Source organism: Genypterus blacodes, unplaced genomic scaffold, assembly GCF_046128005.1.
Source record: "Genypterus blacodes isolate CSIRO-AG114 ecotype Tasmania unplaced genomic scaffold, CSIRO-AGI_Gbla_v1 ptg000044l_1, whole genome shotgun sequence".
Taxonomy (NCBI): Eukaryota; Metazoa; Chordata; class Actinopteri; order Ophidiiformes; family Ophidiidae; genus Genypterus; species Genypterus blacodes.
The window spans coordinates 9079170-9098906 of NW_027466857.1; the positions used below are offsets into that span (position 1 = coordinate 9079170).

At 44.6% G+C, this 19737-nt stretch overlaps 1 protein-coding gene across 5 annotated transcripts in view; it reads right to left on the reverse strand.

Moving 5' to 3' along the window:
- The window catches only part of atp11c (ATPase phospholipid transporting 11C (ATP11C blood group)), a 37427-nt gene that overhangs the window by 4473 nt on the left and 13217 nt on the right, over positions 1-19737 (reverse strand). For 4 of the 5 annotated variants that reach the window (XM_076148925.1, XM_076148923.1, XM_076148921.1 and 1 more), the window contains exons 2-28: positions 18678-18797; positions 17277-17366; positions 13280-13360; positions 12164-12271; positions 10597-10725; positions 10065-10153; positions 9292-9342; positions 8749-8813; positions 8551-8632; positions 8321-8471; positions 7206-7403; positions 6677-6847; positions 6026-6234; positions 5862-5933; positions 5704-5777; positions 5499-5602; positions 5197-5378; positions 4047-4313; positions 3771-3948; positions 3573-3675; positions 3314-3459; positions 2993-3052; positions 2422-2549; positions 2119-2254; positions 1952-2017; positions 1724-1827; positions 1458-1614 (exon numbers count right to left, since the gene is read on the reverse strand). In XM_076148925.1, coding sequence (XP_076005040.1) covers positions 1458-1614; positions 1724-1827; positions 1952-2017; positions 2119-2254; positions 2422-2549; positions 2993-3052; positions 3314-3459; positions 3573-3675; positions 3771-3948; positions 4047-4313; positions 5197-5378; positions 5499-5602; positions 5704-5777; positions 5862-5933; positions 6026-6234; positions 6677-6847; positions 7206-7403; positions 8321-8471; positions 8551-8632; positions 8749-8813; positions 9292-9342; positions 10065-10153; positions 10597-10725; positions 12164-12271; positions 13280-13360; positions 17277-17366; positions 18678-18797 — 3321 coding nt within the window. The remainder of the gene's footprint in view (positions 1-1457; positions 1615-1723; positions 1828-1951; positions 2018-2118; positions 2255-2421; positions 2550-2992; positions 3053-3313; positions 3460-3572; positions 3676-3770; positions 3949-4046; positions 4314-5196; positions 5379-5498; positions 5603-5703; positions 5778-5861; positions 5934-6025; positions 6235-6676; positions 6848-7205; positions 7404-8320; positions 8472-8550; positions 8633-8748; positions 8814-9291; positions 9343-10064; positions 10154-10596; positions 10726-12163; positions 12272-13279; positions 13361-17276; positions 17367-18677; positions 18798-19737) is intronic. The other variant, XM_076148922.1, reaches the window with a different exon arrangement.

Here is a 19737-nt window from a genome sequence, read left to right on the forward strand (position 1 = left end):
ATGTGTTTTTCTAGACATCTTTTGTTCCCAGCAGTCATGTTGCTGCTTCAACAGGGCAACCATTACAGAAAATAAAATAGTCCAACCATGATCCCACATTTGTATACAAAAAGCACCCACGCACGCAGACACACACACACGCGCATAATCACACACAGACAGAATGCGGTGGCCTGCAGAGGTTGTGGTGGGGCTCCAGGATAAGGTAATTGACTTGAGGCTCATGCAGTTTAGTGAGTGCTTCGACGTGCTGCATTCACCTGACTGGACATGCGGAGGCAGCAGGCATTGGAGCAGCACAGGCGCTTGGGAGGAAACACTGACTGACACAACTGGACAGACAGCGATGGACACTGACAACATGGACACCTGGTCCACACGACTGACTGGCTCAGCAAAGCCACTGGAGCGGAGACACACCTGTCCACTGAGCAACATTCCTCCCATTTTAAGAAACTTAAATGTTTCAAAACTGGATCCTCGCTGGGTGTCAGTCCTCCTATGTCGAACTGAGTATACTCTCACTGTGTTCTAGGTGGTTTAGAGGGTAAGGAAGGAGTCAAGCAGTGGGTGTCACATAAGGAGAGGAGGGACACAACAGGTAGGAAACAAGACTGCAAGCAAGACTGGCAGAGACAGCAACTGAGTGAGAGGAGAGGACTAAAGAGCGGACAGAAAGAAAAAGAGACCTCAGTCACTCCATGAGAAGCTGTGAGTGCTAGCGGTCTGCGACAACATGAAGATAGTAGATGTCCCCGAGGAAGGAAGGCGATGCTTCATCTATAGTGCAGCAGGTGGAGAGAGGAGGAAAAAGAGAAATAAGAGGATGAAACGGTGAGAATGAGGTGTGAGTGGAAAAGTGAGGAGACCAGTAAAGAAAACAAAGCAGGAAAGGTGAGAAAATGGTAAATATAGGGTTAAATGTGAAATGAATAGTTTCTCATTACAGTATGCAACTTTAATTATATTATAGCTCTAATTCCCAGTAACCGATAAAATAATTATGTTAATTATACGTTATGTGGAAAATATTTTGTTACAAGGTTATTTATTAAACAATAAATGAGCAGGCCCAAAAAATCCAAATGCTAAGAATAAAAAGGTGAGCGCTAATTGGAAAACGTGTTCAGGAAATGGGAGGTAAGTTTCACTCCCAAGATGCAGCAGCATGGACAGCAACATCCCTCACAATGTCAGACTGTTGTGACGGATATCACTGCCAAATCACAAGAATGGACTCAAACTGTAACAACCAAGGCTTTGAAAAGATAAATGTCCAAATCCAAGAAGCAAATACCAAACATTCTTTCAAAAAATGAGAGATGCCATCAGATTTATTATGTATGTGCTCAGAGTGATATCATCCAGGAATACTTACAGCAACGGCATGCAAACTGTGGAAGAATTATATTTTGAGAGAGAGAGAGAGGGGGAGAGAGACTGTGTGTCAGTGCTACCTGTCGTTTATGGGGGCCGCGCGGCTTACGGAACACCACTATCAGGATATCTGGCAGAAGGCTGAGCAGGATGAGTAAGATGATGACCAGCCAGGCCGACACGGAACTCAGCATGTTGGCAAATACAAAGTACAAACGCTGCTGCCTCAGGAAAGGCCTGTGGGAGAGGAAGCACTATGGTTTACAGCAGAAATGAGTGAAAACGACACAAACAAACATAAATGACTGCTTAGGTCAGGTTGGTCTATCCTGCATGGACTTCTAACCATATTATTCCTCCCCAGAAGAAGCTGAAAAAGACGTAGAAAGCCAGGGAGCCCCAGATGACGAAGTGGTTGATCCAAGTCCAATGCCTTGTGTCGAGAGCGAGCTACAGTGACAGAGCAAAGGGCGCAGGTGTCAAATACAAAAAACAAAGTCAATGTCCAACCAATTCAAACTAAAAGCTGTTCTGATGACACCACATCAAAGAAGCCAGATAAACAATCCTTTACCTTGAGTGTAACGGTGAAAACAAGCACAGTGAAGACGATCGTTCCATATAGCCAATTCCCAAAGACCTGGATTGAAAACAAAGAGAACTTACTCACAGTGGCTCACAGTGTTTGTAATTTTGATGTGATACAACACCAGGTAAGAGGAATTAAATCATGGTACCAACCTGACCGTTATCCTGCAGCGCCGGGTTACCAAACAGATATTTAACACCAAAAAAGAAGAGGAAGCCATGGAACACGCCCAGTAATGTCCAATACAGGAAGGGTCTCCATCGCAACATGGCATTCTTAGCAATCCCTCTACAAAATATGCAAAAAATAAAAATCAGCAGAGAAAAGTACAACATTCAACACTTACATTACTTTGTTTAAACATTAATTTAACTTCCTATTTGCACAAAACAAGAAGATAAAGGAAGAGCGTCTTTAATACCAAAACTGAAGTGAGGCGAGATGAGCGGGTGTACCTGTAGAGGGTAGAATCCTCCAGCAGAACCTCCATGCAGATGTGTTGCTCCAACAGGCTGTAGGCCAGGATGGGCATAGAGGTGAAGCAGATGTTGTACATCGTCAGATAGGCTGCGTCATACAACGGCTGGGGAGGATAGGCAAGGAGTGGAGACGGCAAGGAGGAGGCAGGGAGGGAGGGAGGAAGGAGGGGGAAAACCAGGGGTTAATATCACGTAGAGGAGAGGATGTTTTTACGACTAAATTGAATGAACACCCAACATCTTGTGTGTTCCAAACTGTCATGTAGCGTCCAGTCACACTGAGACAGACGTACAAAATAGTCCTTAGAATGACGCCTGATGATGGCAGATAGGTGTGTGTTTAACAGTGCTATGTGGTCTAAATCACAAAATATCTATATGAATCTAAGTTCAGACATGGCAGGAGAAGTGAGGTAGGGTAAGTCAGAGGGGGAAGAGCTCTGATAAGGAGGAAGAGGAGGCGGTGGTGGTGTAGATTCAAGAGGACACTGCCCCCTTTCATGTTCACAACATGTTTGAAGCTCAAAGAGCCCCAGGACATACTCACTTGCTGGGAGTAGCCACAGAAGAACTGGTACAAGAACTGAGGTAAGATGAAGCAGAGGTTCTGCAGGCAGACACAGAGCACACTCAGACTGATTGACAAAAACATCAAAGGACATCAAACACAATCACAGGTCCCCAGCTACTGAGACTACTTTAGAGTTATATAGTTAGCAAAATTAAATGTTTTCATCCAAGTTACCTCTAAAGTCAAACATGCATCTCTCAAAAATGCTTCTGTCTAATCTAGTGTGTGGTTTCATTTAGCGATGAAACTTTGCTGGAATACAAAGCATGCCAAGGCAGTGTGTGGAGTGTTTCCTACCTTGTAAAAGAAATATTGCACCAGATGAGCAATGCGGACGTAGTAGAGATGTCCATGTGCCAGCAGAAGTTTCTTGAGGTGCTTGAGTTTGGGGAGAGCGTAATCACTGTTCCTCACTGCCTGCCGGCCTTCTTTACCCTTAATGCCTGAGACACAGAGGACAGGTAATTACAAACTGTCTTCAATAAACTATTTATTCCCCCTCGTTTGGGACAAAGTGTAGTGATCTCTTAGTCAGTCTTGGCATGAGATTCCTTACCAATGCCAACATGAGCTTCCAAAATCATGCTGACATCGTTGGCACCATCTCCAATGGAAAGCGTGATTGGGCAACCTTTGGAATTTTTCACCATTTTCACTATCTAAAGAGAGAACAAGATAATGGGTATTAAAACACGGAAACCAGGTGCTAACTGGGAAAACCACTGATGTTTGCAGATCAACATGCGTCTCTGACCTGTGCCTTTTGTAAAGGGGCCATACGGCAGCAGAGTACAGCGGTGCAATTTTGACAAATCTGAAGGAAGAGACTCTTATAGAGACTGGAGTTGGCGTCATGGGCGGAGTTGAGCACCATTGAGAGAGTAGCTCCATCTATTATAAAACCATAGTCCTGGTTGGATGTAGACCAGCTTCTAAAAGAAATCAGAATACAATTATAATAACATTTTGCATGGCTAAAATGAAGCTTGCCCTTCACCCTTCTACAGGTCAAGTCATTCTCTGCACCCACCTGGTGACGCCTGCTTTGATGGGTGGTGCGTCCTGTACAGCTTTCTTATGGTACTCAAGCAAGAGCTCGTGCATTCTCTTCTTGCGCTTTTGTCCTCCATCCTCTAGAGTGCGCACTGTTAGCTCCAGCAGTTCTGTGTTCCTTTGGAAGAGTCTACATGCATAACAGGTGGACTTTGCCGTCTCCATCTTGTCGCCTGTTAGGACCCACACCTTCATGCCTGCCCCCTGCAGAGCCTCCATCGTTTCTGCTGCCTCCTCTTGAAGCCTGAAGATACAAAAAGACAGAGATGAGACGGACAAGTGAAGACTCGCTATGAATATAGAGACCTAAAGGATGAATGTCAGTAATTGCAGTGGATTGCAGCAGACTGCTTAGTGACAAAAAACAGAAGGCAAGGTCTTGTATGGAATGCCTTGTTTTGTTTTGATCTACATAAATCAACCACAAGATGGCAGTATACCCACAGGGAAACACTGACTAGATTTACAGGAGGTCTTGGCGGGCGGCTTTGCTGATCGAGCAAACTTCTGTATTCTGGTGGCACTTTCACATTCACATTCAGTAACAACCAACTGAAATTGGTTTGGTTTGTTTTGTTCTCCTTTGGTCACAAATTAAGTTAGAAGATACAATCTTATTTAGAGATACACCAAAATGATACTGAAAGAAAACACTGCCAGGAACCTGGTGCTATGAAACCAAAGAAATGAAGAAGGAATCTGCTTTTACTTGACGTAACAGTAGTGTTGAGTTAAAAGCAGATTAAAGGAAGAATGAATCCATTATCACAGCATCACAAGATTGGATAGTCGGCCAAAACAGGAAACCACACAACCAAAGCCCTCATTTATTTGTTTTTCAAGACCCATAATCGAAACTAAGCTACTCTAACTTTTGAGATTGTTCTTTGCTAGCTACCAACTAAAAATCATTTTGAATTTTTCATTTGACATTAGTCGCATGGGGAGATTTCTTTGGGCGTTTCAGGTAAAGTTCCAGAAATTATGTTTAATGAGAAATGAAAAAGATGGGTGAGGAAGATCAGTAACAGCATGCAAGTAACTACAATTTCTGCCAGTCAGCAGAGCTTTGGAACAGCAGCAGGTGAATAAGTGGGAGCGTGTGGTTATGTTGTGTCAGCACCCACCGGTCCTCCACAGCCGTAGCTCCGATAAGAGTCATACCCGTCTCCACCTGGTTGTAAACAGCCATGAGCCTCTCCTCTCTGTCCTGCAGAGCCAGTCTGGCTTCCTTCAATCCTGCATCTGCGCGGGCATACTCCTCTTCGCTGAGCTGTTTGTAGGCCACACACAGTGTCCGGTAACCCTCCTGACAGGGACACACAACGTAGCCATTACAATAGGAAAACAGTCTAAGAGTCAACACCTGTAATGTTGTATGTTTTGGTAAACTCAATCCGATCTAGTCAGGCTGAATTTTGTCACCCACTGTGGCATTGCGCTCCACATTCTGACGTATCCTTTCTATCTCGTCCTGTCTGACACGAGGGAAGATGGAGGAGTCTGCTCCCTTACAGAAGAGCAGTGTGTCACCTGGGGAGCACACAAAAACACAACACATAACATTGTTAGGGCCAAGGTTCATCAATCGATCGTGGTAAATGCTGTAAGCCTGACAGGAACCTCGACCTCACCTGATTTGGACCTGACTATTACACTCATTCGCCTTCTCACTGGGTCAAAGTTTAATACATGGAGGAGGTCATACCTTCAGGAAGTCAAAATTGAAAAAATATTGAATGAATACAAATATGAGGAACCAAGTAACATTGCTTTAAAGGTGCCAACTTACATTTCTACATCATTGTTCCTGTTCTGAATTTTCATAGTTTTGCTTTCGAGGCCCAGGAATGTGAAGCCGTATCTGCACATGGACACCAAGCAAATATTTGTGTGTTATTTGTGTACTCGTGTAGGACTGAATGAAAGAATGAGTGATCATAGCCCATCTCTTACCTCATGGCTCCCTTGACCAGAGCAACCTCATCAGGAGAGGAAGCTATAAAGCCTCTCAGCTCCTGCAGCTGATGCACGGCTCCATCCACCCCTAAGCCATCCACTTGGTCTGTCTGTCCATCCCCCAGGGGCTGGATCGGATCTGGAGACTCCTTCACCTGGACAGTGTGGCACAGACACAGGGCCCGCAGAAACAGCTCTTCCCTCTCCTGCAGCAAGCAAGATGTTAACAAAATTATTTGAGAAGATAAATGTCATGCAGCCTAAATCCAAAATGTGTAATAATGTATTTTTAATATACTTCAAATGTATTATTAATGGCTAACAGTACTTTGACAGTTTGCAGCTAAACAGCCATATACAGGAGCTGGAGATAAGATAAAGGATAGATTTACAAGCACTTACAACCAGAGCTCGTATCTACATAGAGTAACAACGGAAGTTCAACAGTCTGCAAAGTGTTAACAAGTGCTCCTGTCACGAGCATGTAGACACACCCTTCCCTCTCTGTGGCGAGTGCATATGTTCACATGTCAAGAGGAGCATGTAGGTGACCTGTGAAGGGTCTTTCTGAGCAGTGAGCTATGTAAAGTCCGTATGCTACAGTGTGTGTGGCTTTAAGAACAGATGGAGGGGCACCACAACACCCACCCTGCCAGCTTTCTGCTGCAGCTTGCTCACAGGCCCATCTGTGACACAGAAGCCGCCCAACTCAGAGTTTGCGTCCCGGTATTTGTACTGGAAACCGTCGATGCAGCATTCTATAAACTCCATGTTATTCTGAGTGAGAGTTCCTGTCTTGTCTGTGAAGACGTACTCCACCTGCAGGCAATATGAGAGAAGTACATCACAGACAAGTCCAAAGCCATAAAAATGCATTTGCTCTTCTAACAGAATCCAGCAATAAGACCGGGCAATTACTCCCTGAAAGATACACACTACATTAATCAGTTTAATGAAGCATCAACTTTAATTTAAATCATCATCTATCAAACAGAGTGTGACAGATCTATGACTGCACTGTTGGAGTTAGAAATGCTATAAAAAACAGGAGAATATAATAATATAATATAATAAAACGGGATAGGATGACACAGTAATTATAAGCAGCTCATACTGGGCAAGCATTTTCCTCAACTCTGTCTAACCTGCACCAAGAAGAATGTTAACTCTCACTGACCTGTCCCAGCTCTTCATTCAGATCTGAGGTGTTGACCAGTGCCCCCTCCTTGATTTCAGGGTCAAAGAAGTCGCTGTCCCAGGTGATGAAGAAAGAGCCCAAAAACTTTTGCATCTCAACTGTCACATACATGGACACCGGAATGATGAAGTTGAAGAGCACCATGAAGGACAAGAAGTCAGTGAACATCTTCAGGTACTGAAGGGACAAAAGGAACACAAAAGGAAAGAAGAACTGTTTTAAATGCACATGTTTTAGAATCTTTCTATTGACAAGCTTTTAACTATACGCCAATAACAACTTTGATCTCTTCCTGGAGTATAAGAATCAGTTGAAGATGAAATAAATATTACATAATTAATTCATATTCAAAATAGCAAATGCAATCATGACAGCCTGACTGCAGGTGTTTTGTACCAATTACTGGAGGTTACAGGTTCAAGTGAATTCTCCGTTGTAAAGGTGTATGAAAACAACTTTACTGCTATAATTCATGTAACAACACACTCTTCCATAGTCTCTTTTGAATTCAAATTGTACGTAAAATCAAAGTAAATTGAGCAGCTCAGCCCCCAGTCCATCTTGTCTGATTTATCAAAATGCACTAATACTTTGCAGTTGTTCCCAAACTTTATAACTCATCAGATTGGTTGGTTCATTGGAGGGCAGGAATAGATTAACAAATGATGGAATTCTGATCTACGGTGACTGTTTATCTGAACAGTATTAAGAAAGTGATTCAGAAGCGGTGATGGCTTGTTAAACCCTTTTAAGGGCTGGATGGAGCGGTGGCATTAGAGATTATAGCTATTTTTCCAAAGGGAAATCATTTACTGTAGGAAGACATTGGGTAACAAGATATTAACTATTCTATTTCCACTTAGGGTAAAGCCTTGCAGCTCTCTTGATGTGCATTACTGAAGCCATTTAATTTTCAGAGCACCCATATATTGGTGGCCAGTACAGACCGCACTCAAGTTGCAAGTTAACATTTCTGACCTTGTTTAGAACATTCTTGTGTTTGCAAGTTTGCCCAAATACATACTGTAGATCAAAGACTTTTTGTTTAATTAATTACTTTTTTGACAACAAGGACATTGGAAATGTACACTCACCAGATTGGTATCCTTCTCTCTCTGTGTCTTCTGGTTGTACCATGGCTCATCCTGCCCAGGTTTGTTCTGCCACACATACTTGAGTGTAGTGCACACCAGCGCCTTACTCACCAAAATGCAAAGGTACACCAGGAGGAAGGCATTGATAGACCTAAAAGTGCATCAGTCAAATGTGTCAGTATCACGGGGATTGCAACACTGAAACATACACACAAAGTCCCCAAACTTACTTCTCCACCGCAGAGCGCTTCTGAGACTTGCCCTGGTAATTGAGAGCCATCTTTGTCTCCATGCCGGTGTAAAGTGCAACACCTAGGGGAGGGAGGATAGCATCAGAAGAACAGGAATAGCTTTTTGTATACTGCTGTGTCCTGTTTTTAGATATACATCTGTCCTTCAGTTCAAATACATCTATAAGTGGGACCCACCACAGATTTTCTGAGTGTTCTTCAGAGTGGCTCCTTTCAACAGCAGGTTCTCTGGCCCCAGAGACCTGAACAACAACAATACATCAAACAATGAAGTTACACATAAGCTCTGCAATCTATGGACTGAGCCCCTAATGCTCTACCTGGCAAGGTGAGAGCCAAGCTGGCATCAATTCTGAAGTACGCAGAGGCAATATATGACTGCAGGCTGTGCTTACACAGGTCCCAATGTTCTTGAGAAGGACACAGGCATTTTGTTTATACAGGCATTACAAAGAAGTCAATGACAAATGCCTGCAGGAGGGGAGTGCTTTAGAAGCAGTGGCTGAAGTCATGCCAGACAGGTTTCATTTTAATGCTCCTTGGCAATGAAACGATCAATAGAAAAGTGATTTATTGATAATGCAAAAATTAGGTAAAAAATAAGTGCTTAAGTAAAAGTGTGTTGATTTTAATCTTAAGTGAAATAAGCTATTTCTCATTCTGTCTATGTGTGTGTGTGTGTGTGTGTGTGTGTGTGTGTGTGTGATTGGAAAGTCTCACCTCACTGTAGGCTCCCGGCTGTTTCTGTAAATGTGCATGCGTCCTACAAACCTAAAACAGTAAAAAAATTCACACATTTAGAATCCCAAGCGCACTGATAACAGTTTTGGATAGTACTACTCCAGTGTAAAGTGGTTAGCGTAGAATCATAGCATGGATCTAGACCTCAGCTATCCAAAGCCATGCCGAGCTCATTACTTTATAAGCCTGCAAGTTCCCAATACTGCACCTGCTGAGTGTATAACAGAACCATCTGGCCATCACCGGGATTTCATAGAAAGGTGTGGAGTGTAGGGAGCCATCTAATTACTGCTGGTTAGTCAGCAGCATGCAGGCAAAAACAGCGTCAGGTTTATTGCCTCTGAACAGCATCTGCTACTACAACTTCCCTTGGATGTCTCAAAAAATACCTTTCTTTATGATTACATTCCCTGCCCCAAGGGGGAGCCAAAGGATCGATATTAACAGCGTGGATTCCTATGAGTAAGAACCACATGAGAGCTATCCGGAACTGTTCAACAGAACCTTGCCTTCACTTCCAGAGAAGAGTCTTTGTTAATACCAAGCCCACGAGCACCATTTATTATATATAAACAGCCTAGCACAAGTACCCTGCGGCTTGAAGGCAGCTTTTCACTTCACAATCAACCTGTTACCGTTGGAGACATTTACAACATTCTCAATTGGCAGTTGAGTTTATCCATTAGCCAGCAAACCCCAGGTAACACATGCTTGTAGTATTAATCTGCTGGGGACGCATGATGAGTGCCTACTTGTAGAGGTCGGGCTGTGGCTGCTCGCACTCGATGGTGGCGTTGAGGCATTCCAGATCCTTCTCCGTGTCTGGCACTGTGTAGTGTGTCTGGAGAAGTGGGAAGGGCACAGAGAGTGTGAATGCTAACAGGCTCAGATCTAGCAACGGCTTATAGGCTCTAGGAAAACAGGAAGAGAGAAGGTCAGATATTTTGACACTTGCTGCGCATGTAATCCCGAAAATGTACACAGATTGTAGAAACTCCACAAGGGCTAAAGATGACTGAGTGATAAATACTAACAGTCTTAACAGGGATAAAAGATTCAAATTACAAATAGTTATGTAAATGACATAAATAAGAGCTTATACATCCAAGCAAGTCCAGAGAGAAGACTGCAATTATTTTTGGGGGCGAAATAAAATATTTAAAACATTCCAATGAACCCTACTACATTCCACTACGCATATTTATAAGATAGAAGTTTCGAAAAAATAGAGAGAAGGTAAACAACATGCAGGACAGTAGAGGACAGCAGAGTGGTCTATATTACTTTATGGTTGGACTCCCCGTCCAAACTGGCTGTGGTCACGAAGCAGGTGTCATCATCTCGGCTGGATTTCAGCAGTATTAAATCACAGGGAAAGGTCTCATCCTCCTCCACCTCCACCACATCTCCCACCTGGTGAAAGGGGCAAAACCAAATATTACTTCAATGGGCTGCTTTCCCCCAAAAGTGGATTCTATAATTGGTTTTTTTCCTGCCCTCTGGGAGAACTTTTGCTTGTCCTTTCTTATGTTTACTTGCCCACTGCGGCACAAAGACACAGCCCAAAAATAGGAGTAGCACACAGAGAAGGGAGTTCTATGCAAATGAGGAAGTGCAAGGGGATGTAGTGTGGAAACTATTTGGGAGGAAACTAGGTCTTTGACTAATTGCCAAAAATAGATTCTTAGAAGTCTATTTATAGGACGAGATTGATTGTTTTGTGATTCCACCAGCAAATACAAACAAAATATATGACAGAAATGGTTCCAAGTAATACAAATATATACACTGATTTTACATTCTAGCCATGTGATGGTCTGATGGTCTCTGTCTCTCCAACAGGTCTGGCAAAAGTGGCGATTTAGTCTTCACTTCAAAATAAATGCATTTTGATTTCAATATCATACAACAAAATAAAGGCAACCACATTCGATGGCAGTGTGTTGGGCAAGTTCCCCTTCTGGAATACGACAGAAACGGCATTGTTTGTGAGGATTACCAGTTTATGCATCACATAAACATCTTGGAGGCATCTCGCCAACTACTGTCAGCCATTTCTTTTTACCTTACTCCTAACATTATTTTATTAGAATCAATAAATGAACATATGGTTGTTGTTTGCATCACTGGGCTGAAACATAAAACCAGCACAACAACAGTGACCCCCTCCTTGACAACAACAACAGTAAATAACGTGATGACAAAGGCACCATCGTGAGCCTTTGGCAGCATAAGTGTTGTGATATACTATAAGTATATTAGCACCTTGCCACTCTGCACATCTTAAACATCGCTCCTACTTAGGGAAGCTGAGCTGTGTGCTGCTCTGATTTTGATAAGCCATTTTATTGTGCTCCTCTGATTGGCACAGCTGTTTTAAAGTTTAGAGATGAGTGAGGACTCACGACAATCTTCTCATTTAAACTCAACTACACCTTACTTACACTGTTTGGGCATGAGGAAATTACACCTGGATGCATAATAGTCGCTTTTTAAAGTCAATTTTATATATTTTAATAACAAATAATTGACCTGATAGTGATAAGTGGATTTGCAATGTTGATGCCTCATATGAGATAATCTACCCAACTAAATACTGATCAAAACAGAGAAGTCTGTGCAAATACCGTCACCCATGACAGATACACAATGTGTACATTAACCTGGATGAATACATAGTCACACCCATGTTTTGACATCTTATGTCAGCAGAGACAGCATGATTTCCCCTGTGCATGTTGTCTAAACAGTCATGCCAAGGAGCGAGCAATCTCTCTCTGTTCGTGTCTCAGAGGGACTATTTATTGCAGCTTTTATCTAAGATATACAGTACGTGGGTGCTGAGAGGTACCTTGATCTTCTCACTCTCCGTCCGTATCCTCCGGCCATCCTCTAGTACCGTCACCAGGTACTTATTCACCTCATTGTCTGCCTTATGTCGTAGCCAGTCCTCATAGCCCTGGAGCAAAATATCAAAATCATTGTGACAAGTGCTATACAGGGTACGTCAACAATTAACACAGTGAGAAAAGTAAACACTGTCACACAGTAGAGGTTTAACAAGACCTCACACCAATATAAAAATACAATGTAGAGATAAAAGCTTGTTATATAATGCATACGATTAGTCCATTGACAGAGAGAGAAGGGGGGGGGGGGGGGGGAGAGAGAGAGAGAGAGAGAGAGAGAGAGAGAGAGAGAGAGAGAGAGAGAGAGAGAGAGAGAGAGAGAGAGAGAGAGAGAGAGAGAGAGAGAGAGAGAGAGAGGTGCAGGGGGAGGGAAAGAGAGGGAAACCAAATGAGTGCCAAGGCAGAACACGAGCCAAAAAGTGGGATTATATGGAAAGGTGATAGGAGTAAAGAGGAAGTCAGGTTAAGTGATGCAGAGAAAGGATGCCAGGTGGGTGGAGGATGAAAAGTGGGACAGAGAAGCACAGACTGACGGAGGAGCTACACTGTTAAGTTCACCTCAACTTGACTAATGGAGGTAGACAGATTGGTGTCCCACTTGAAAGGCGGCCTAACAGCCGTGTAGCACTATCAGTGCATTCCATATATTTTTAGAAGGAAGTCCACCCACTATTGTGTATTATAAGGTCCCAGCAGCAGGTTTATCAACAATTCAACACAGAAACAATAGATCTAAAGCTAGGACAGGACACGGCCGCAGCGGTGTGTCAAAGAGAAAGATACTCCCCTTGATAATTTGTCTCTGTAATAGACTTTTGCTCACATTCCCAGAGAGCACACTCACTTCTCTCCCCAATCAGAATCCATCAGTGGAGCACATTAATGCAGAACCCCGAGAGGCCATTAGTCAATTGTTCTATACAAAGCTCACACTGGGGGTGTTATGAAGGTGAGGGGGGATTTACAGAGGATAGATGAAACAGGATAAGGAGAAAATGAGACGAATAAGAATCAGTGGTACATTTCTGTTATCAATAACCATCGGAGCAATGTCTTACCTGCTTGATAGCGGTTACTGTAATCACAAAGAATAATGGTAGGCCACTGGTGACTGGGCTGGTGGGGGTATCCACTATCACCTATTTGGGACAGAGGAAGACACAGTACATTCAACACAACCATAAATAACACACAGCCTCAAAGTGCAAAAGTATTTACGGAATAAATCACTAGTGGAGCACATGTGAGTGTGGTTGCAGAGGGGGAGGAGTGAACGGCGTAGGCTGGGGCTGTCCTGTTTAAGTGCTAGGTGTAGTCTGCTGTGCGAGGCCCTTCTACTAGCTCCCAAAATGTGTTCTTAGGCAAAGGGACGCATTCTGTGACTAAAACGGAGGGAGGGAAGTGCAGAATTTCTGGACCGGAGAACTTCTAATCAACTGGGCCAGGTGGAGAGTGCTTCATCTGCAGGCGTGCCAGGGCTTCTGCGTTTCTGCCAAGGCGTGCAAACAGGTCCCCTCTCCCCGCTGGGAGGGCCAGGCACAAGGCCCCGCTGTGTAGGCCTCACCTACTTGAGCTGTGCGGAGCGGTTTATGTACGTGCGCGCTTGTGAGTGGGTGATCCCAAATAACCAGCTCAAGATCGCCACATGACCAAAGGGTTTCTGTGCGTTAACGATTTCTGAGATTCTCACATATTGGTGCATAGAAGGACCTCACAGAGCAGCGCCACAATCCTCCAGCAATATTTAAATAATAACTGGTCAGGAAAAATAACAGCTTTGGATATTTTACTCAAATGATTAAAACCCCAGTGCTGGTCCCCCCTGAAGGAACCACAAAATGGATTTAGTCAGACATTTCCATTCCTCTTGCATGCAGGCAAAGCAGGTCCCCCACTGACTCGGACGTGTGTGTTACAGCGTGCAGACAAGACACAACGCATCTGCCTTGTTGGTATTCTGACCAGGAGCTATGCAAACTGTCAAGACGTCAGCTCCCGAAAACAAAAAAAGAGAGAAATGCGCTTTTACCTGTGTTCTGACTTAGAATCAAACAAAAACCCAATGGTTTCTCGTCAATCGCACGCAAACCCGCACTCACACAATCACGTTTACAGTCGTACACACGAGAACATGGACGTTCTTAGAATGTACAAGTGCGGTCGGTTACTAGCCTACGTGAGCTTTACTGTGAGGACAATTGAATCAGACAATTAAAGTGGGAAGGTGGAGATGGAGTAGTGCACATTGGCGCGTTTGGAGGAATGCAGAATCGGGAGTCTACATTATTTGCATTTGTAGTAGGTGATTCTTGTCAGACAAAGGAGAAAATGATTGTTCTGCAGCAGTACCCCCGGGCGGAGAACGACAAGGTGAAGCTCCTCATTGTTTCAGTAGAACAGCGTGTACAAGAGGACGTTAAGGGGGGGGGGGGGGGGGGGGGGGTTTATGTTAAAGACTGATTACACATTCACGGGTGGATTATTGAATCCCTCTTGAGATCAGTTCATCTAGGCCCATGATAACAGCTAACAGGACTCTCATTCCTAAGCACAAGTGTAATAAGAGTTGGAGAGAGTGGCAATGGAGCGGTTCCATTTGGCTATAGTAAGTCCACAGCCTGCAGTATTAAACACTGGCTGAATTTGAGGGACTGAGGATAACGTGTCCCTGTAATGCAGTAGCCAGAGTCTCTGTATCTCTACAGTCCAAACTACATTCTTCACAAACGTAGCCTCGTAAAAGATTCATCCATCACATTCAGGTCCAGAGTGAGGGGACAGTGATGCCTCATTGCCATTGACACTGTGATTGGAAATAGAGCTGCATTAACTTAAGTGAATTAGTAACTGCTGCGACAACAGCCTCAGAGAGCGCTCAGTGCTTTACACTGACATTTATCCAAACCTATCTGAACTGCCTCATCTTTTCCCACCACGCTTCCAGATATCCAGATACCTTGTCTGCTCTGCATCAAAACCCAAATCACCAGGAGTGAACTGCGTGCCAGCGATGTGCTGGTATGATATGAGAGCATCTGAGCTCAGCAGTATAAAGCTTGTCGTCTGCGCTGGGAAGTGTGTCGGAGGGAGCGACAGACAGCAGGTCCCAGGGGAACCCGGGGCAGCACTGTGGGTCCCCTCGTCCTCCAGCAACTCGGCCCTGTTGTTCTCACTTTTTCCCTCTGCCGTTCTTCTCTCACCCCTTCTACTCCCATTCGATCAAATTCCAGCAAAGACATGCAGGGCTATTTATAGGAGAGCCGTGCCGCTTTTTTTTTTTTTATCTCCCTGTGTCTATTTGTTGCACTCTGAAGTACAGAGGGCTTCCTGGCTGCTGACGTTAGCAGAGCAGCGCTGCAGAGAGAGAGAGAGAGTGTGTGTGTGTGTGTGTGTGTGTGTGTGTGTGTGTGTGTGTGTGTGTGTGTGTGTGTGTGTGTGTGTGTGTGTGTGTGTGTGTGTGTGTTCATGAGGGAGAGCGTGAGAGAAAGAAAGAAAGGGACAGGAGGAGAAAGACTGACAGAGATTGAGAGGCAACGAGAAGGATGCATAAAATTTGGTTACTAGTGGAGCATTTGCGAGACGCCTCTCGGGGGACGCGGAGAAGAAGTTTATTTCTGTCTGTGTTAATGAGGGTGCGACTGTGTGCACAGAGTTCGCGTATCGGTATGTTTCTCTTTCATCTGCCTGCACTTGCTCTCCCCTTGATATAATAGCGGGTTGCATAGGCAAAAGTGAGCGGTTAGGATAAGGAGCCCCTCCAGAGAGGCTGGATTAGTGGAGAAATGCCAACAACGTGGCAGCCTGGGTAAACACTGTCAGCAAACGCAGGACACCCACTGACTCAGACTCCATGCGCACAATTGCATACACATACATGCAACGTATTAACACACAAACAGCCCACACTGATAATCCTTGTGCGTTCACACGGCAATACGCAGCCTCTACGGGTGACGCATATGCATTTGGTGCTGAACTCCCACATGTGCTACACTAGTACATGTGGGAGTTCAGCACCTCAGCACAAATGTATTTACTTGGAAAATATAGAGTAAAAACAGATAAACCGGTGGAAAAACAAAACAGCGAGGGGATGGAGTGTGATACAGGTGGAAACAAATCGCAGAGGAAAGATAAACACGGCCATCAAAGTGCTATTCTCAAGCATGATGGAATTAGCACTCATTATGTGTTGGAGCACAATATGGGGCTACTGGGAGCAGTTCCCTCGCTGAGCTCATTCAGTCAGAATGTGACCAGAGAAAGTATGTCCCTCCTGAGCAGACAGAGCACCAGCACCTGTTTACACTAGAGGGCTGTTTGCTTTTTGTTTTAGTTTAGGTGACCAGTGGAAAGGGACGAGCTAGTTTCCATCTTCACGGCTCATGGAATGAGAGAGAGGGGACGGGGGAGGGAGGCAAAGCGCTCTGTTCTCTGCTCCCGGGAGGAGAGGAGAGGGCAACAAAGTGCCTTTTAGTGCATCAATACATTGTCATGGTGATCACTATGAAATTTTAAAACCATGTGATGGCAGACAGAAGGACAAAGGTGGTCATTTGTGAAGTATGTTTGGCTGTGGTGTGCATGATTCTAAGATTACAGTCTGTTAATTATTCAGGGAAAAGCCATTATCCCAGCATATCTGAGCTAACAGAAGCCATTTTATGCGTCTTTTCAGGATATTGATTACCGATTACAAACATAAAGCTTTCACATGGGCAATCTATTAGAGCAGAAAGTGTGAGGTCTGTAGAATACTCTTTTTAGTGATAACAAGTATGCGCAACCCCATAAAAACCGGTGTAACACCGCTCAAGCTCAGATGTTAATGAAGGGGACATGAACTAAAAACATCCCTCAAACCTGCATTCAGTTAGTTTCACAATCAGTCACTGTCTGAATGCCTGCCCCGGCCACATGCAAAGGGACACGCACACACACCTACACGTGCTACTTTCACCAGACCACAGAAATCCATGAAGCGATTGCTTAAGAATCAGAGAGTGAATGTTATCTGTATTAACGTTTGGCCCATTGACGAGGCTTCACCCTTACCTGCACCAGGAAGATGATAAGGAAGTAGAAATTGGCAATTCTTCTGAACTGTTCAAACAGGTTCTTTGGTAGGAAGTTCCACACTGTGTACTGCGGGGAGAAGACATAAAGGAAAAGACAAGCATTTAAATCGCATTTCCTACATACTTCAATAAAGCGGTGGAAGAGAAAGAGATCGCAAGAGAGAGAGAGAGAGAGAGAGAGAGAGAGAGAGAGGGGAATAGGAAGCGTTCAATATTGACGGGAGTCTTGCACTGACCTGTAAAAGGTAAACAGGAGAGAAAAGGAAACTTCAATACCTTCCTGTCTCTGTTGTGTGTATTGCCCAGGGAAGTGGCCACTGGAAACCTGATTTGGACTAGTAACCGCTACACCCCAGTTAGCTCAAGGCCATAACTGATATTACAGCAGTTGAGGAGCCATGTTTATGCGTTTAGCTTTATCACCTACAAGACGGCTAAACTTTTGCAACTTTGTGCCGCGTGGAGAAGTACTGGGTGGAAGAGCTCCCAAATAAACAGATATGCAAGCGCACACACACTTACAAACACTAAAAACGGCAATAAGGCAGTGTTTATGAAGGTGAATGTCTGCATCAGGAAAGTGTTGAAATGCAGTGGTAGCAGAATGGCCCATCTCATTTTGCCAGAGAAGAGAAGAGTGAAAGCAATGAGAAAAGGGGGGTGGCAGTAAGGGTGGCTGAGTGTGATGGTGCAGTAGCTACAAGAGCGAGAGGGGAGAGGCGGAGATTGGTCATTGCAGGGCGAAAAAAAAAGCAGCAGGATGATGGAGAGCGGAGGCATGGAGAGCATAAACACTACAGCCGGGGTAATTAAAGGCTGTTTACCCTGACGTACTGGCAGGAACCAATTGATTAGCCCATCCTCACCGGGACCCTCTGCACCACTATAAATCCCACTGCCGTCTTGCCTCTCACACCACTTCATCCCTCCCAATCTCAAACCTCATATCCATAACGCAGCACCTGCTCAGCCCCGCGGGCCCTGGGTACGCACGGGACTGAGGAAAGAGATTTGGGGGGGGGAGGAGGCGGCAGGGTCTATCGGCGCCAAGGGGGAGGGAAAAAAACGATTGAATCGCCCACCCTGCCAGTGCGATAATAGCAGCCGTGTATTGCACCGCCACAGCCAGCACCCTCCTGACAGACAAATAACGGCCTTCCATTGGGAGGGAAGACAAGCATGTAGAGAGGCAGTGGGAGGAGGAATAAAGAACGGAGGACATGAACATGCTCAGGACTGTACTGAAGTTTAATGTCGCCTTTGTTTAAGTGCCAGTAGTTACAAGAGGCATGTGTGAAGGCAGGGGGACAAAGGGGAGGGAACATGACGCACAGAGAAGCTGAGGAAGAAATGAATGTGTGTGAACTGGGTTTCTTACCTTGGAGGACACAATCCTGTTATCGCAGAACTTGGGGGGGATGAACGCCTCGGTGTCGGGACAGGGCCGGTGGGCAACGTAGATGGTCCTACTGTCTACTCTTCGCTCATCACCACCAAACTGAAGGACACAGGAAAGGGAGGGGGTGAGGGTGTTGTTAGGAGTGCATTTCAAGACTGTACAGAAGATCAGAAATGAAACCGTCCCCATGAAATCAAAGACTTCTAAAGAGCTTCCATAAAAAATGTCACAGCAACATAAGTCAAAGAGAGCCAAGCCAAAACGCTGAATGCCCCGGGATGGGCTTATTTTCTTCTCTGCCAGGTGAACGCTCAGGGATGATTAACCGGTAATAAATGTGAACTGCCAGGACGACATTGCTGTGATCAGATTTATGGATCCGTTGACTTGCTGTGATGCAGGTCGGGGCGTGCTAAACATGTTAACACTTGCGCACAAATGCACAGGTATGACATGTGATATGTGAAGACGACAAAGTCTCAAACAGGGGGAGCAGCATCAACACCAAGTGTCTGGGGCATTCCTCTTCCATAAAAGGTAGGTAGGGTGACGGAGCAAGAGAAGGGGAGGCCAGGTGCAAGTCATAACTTTACAGGAGCTGTGTAAAGCCTGAAAGTCCAAACGCAATGGTCTGAATTGTGGCCTAAAAAGGAACTGAGGAAACCATAAGCAGAACTCACAGTGACTCATTGTGAGGTTGGATAACCAAAACAAAATGTGTCAGATTAGTCAGACAAATTAGCATGTCAGTCCTCTTGATTCGAGGGGATGTGGGTGTGGGGAACATAAGGGGGTTTCTTTAAATCTGTTTAAATCAAACAGAACGCACGCTACCACAGATCAAACAGGGCTTACGCTCCCTTAACTCTCTGATTACAACATCTCTAAAACTCTGTAGCTTACCCGTCTTGTTTGACACCAATACCTTCAAACTGGATTATCAGGTAGTGGTGGGGTATGAGATAGCAACCTGTTTACTGACACATCCTACAGACACACAAGAGACATTAGCATCCCAAAGGCATTTAGAGACCGATTG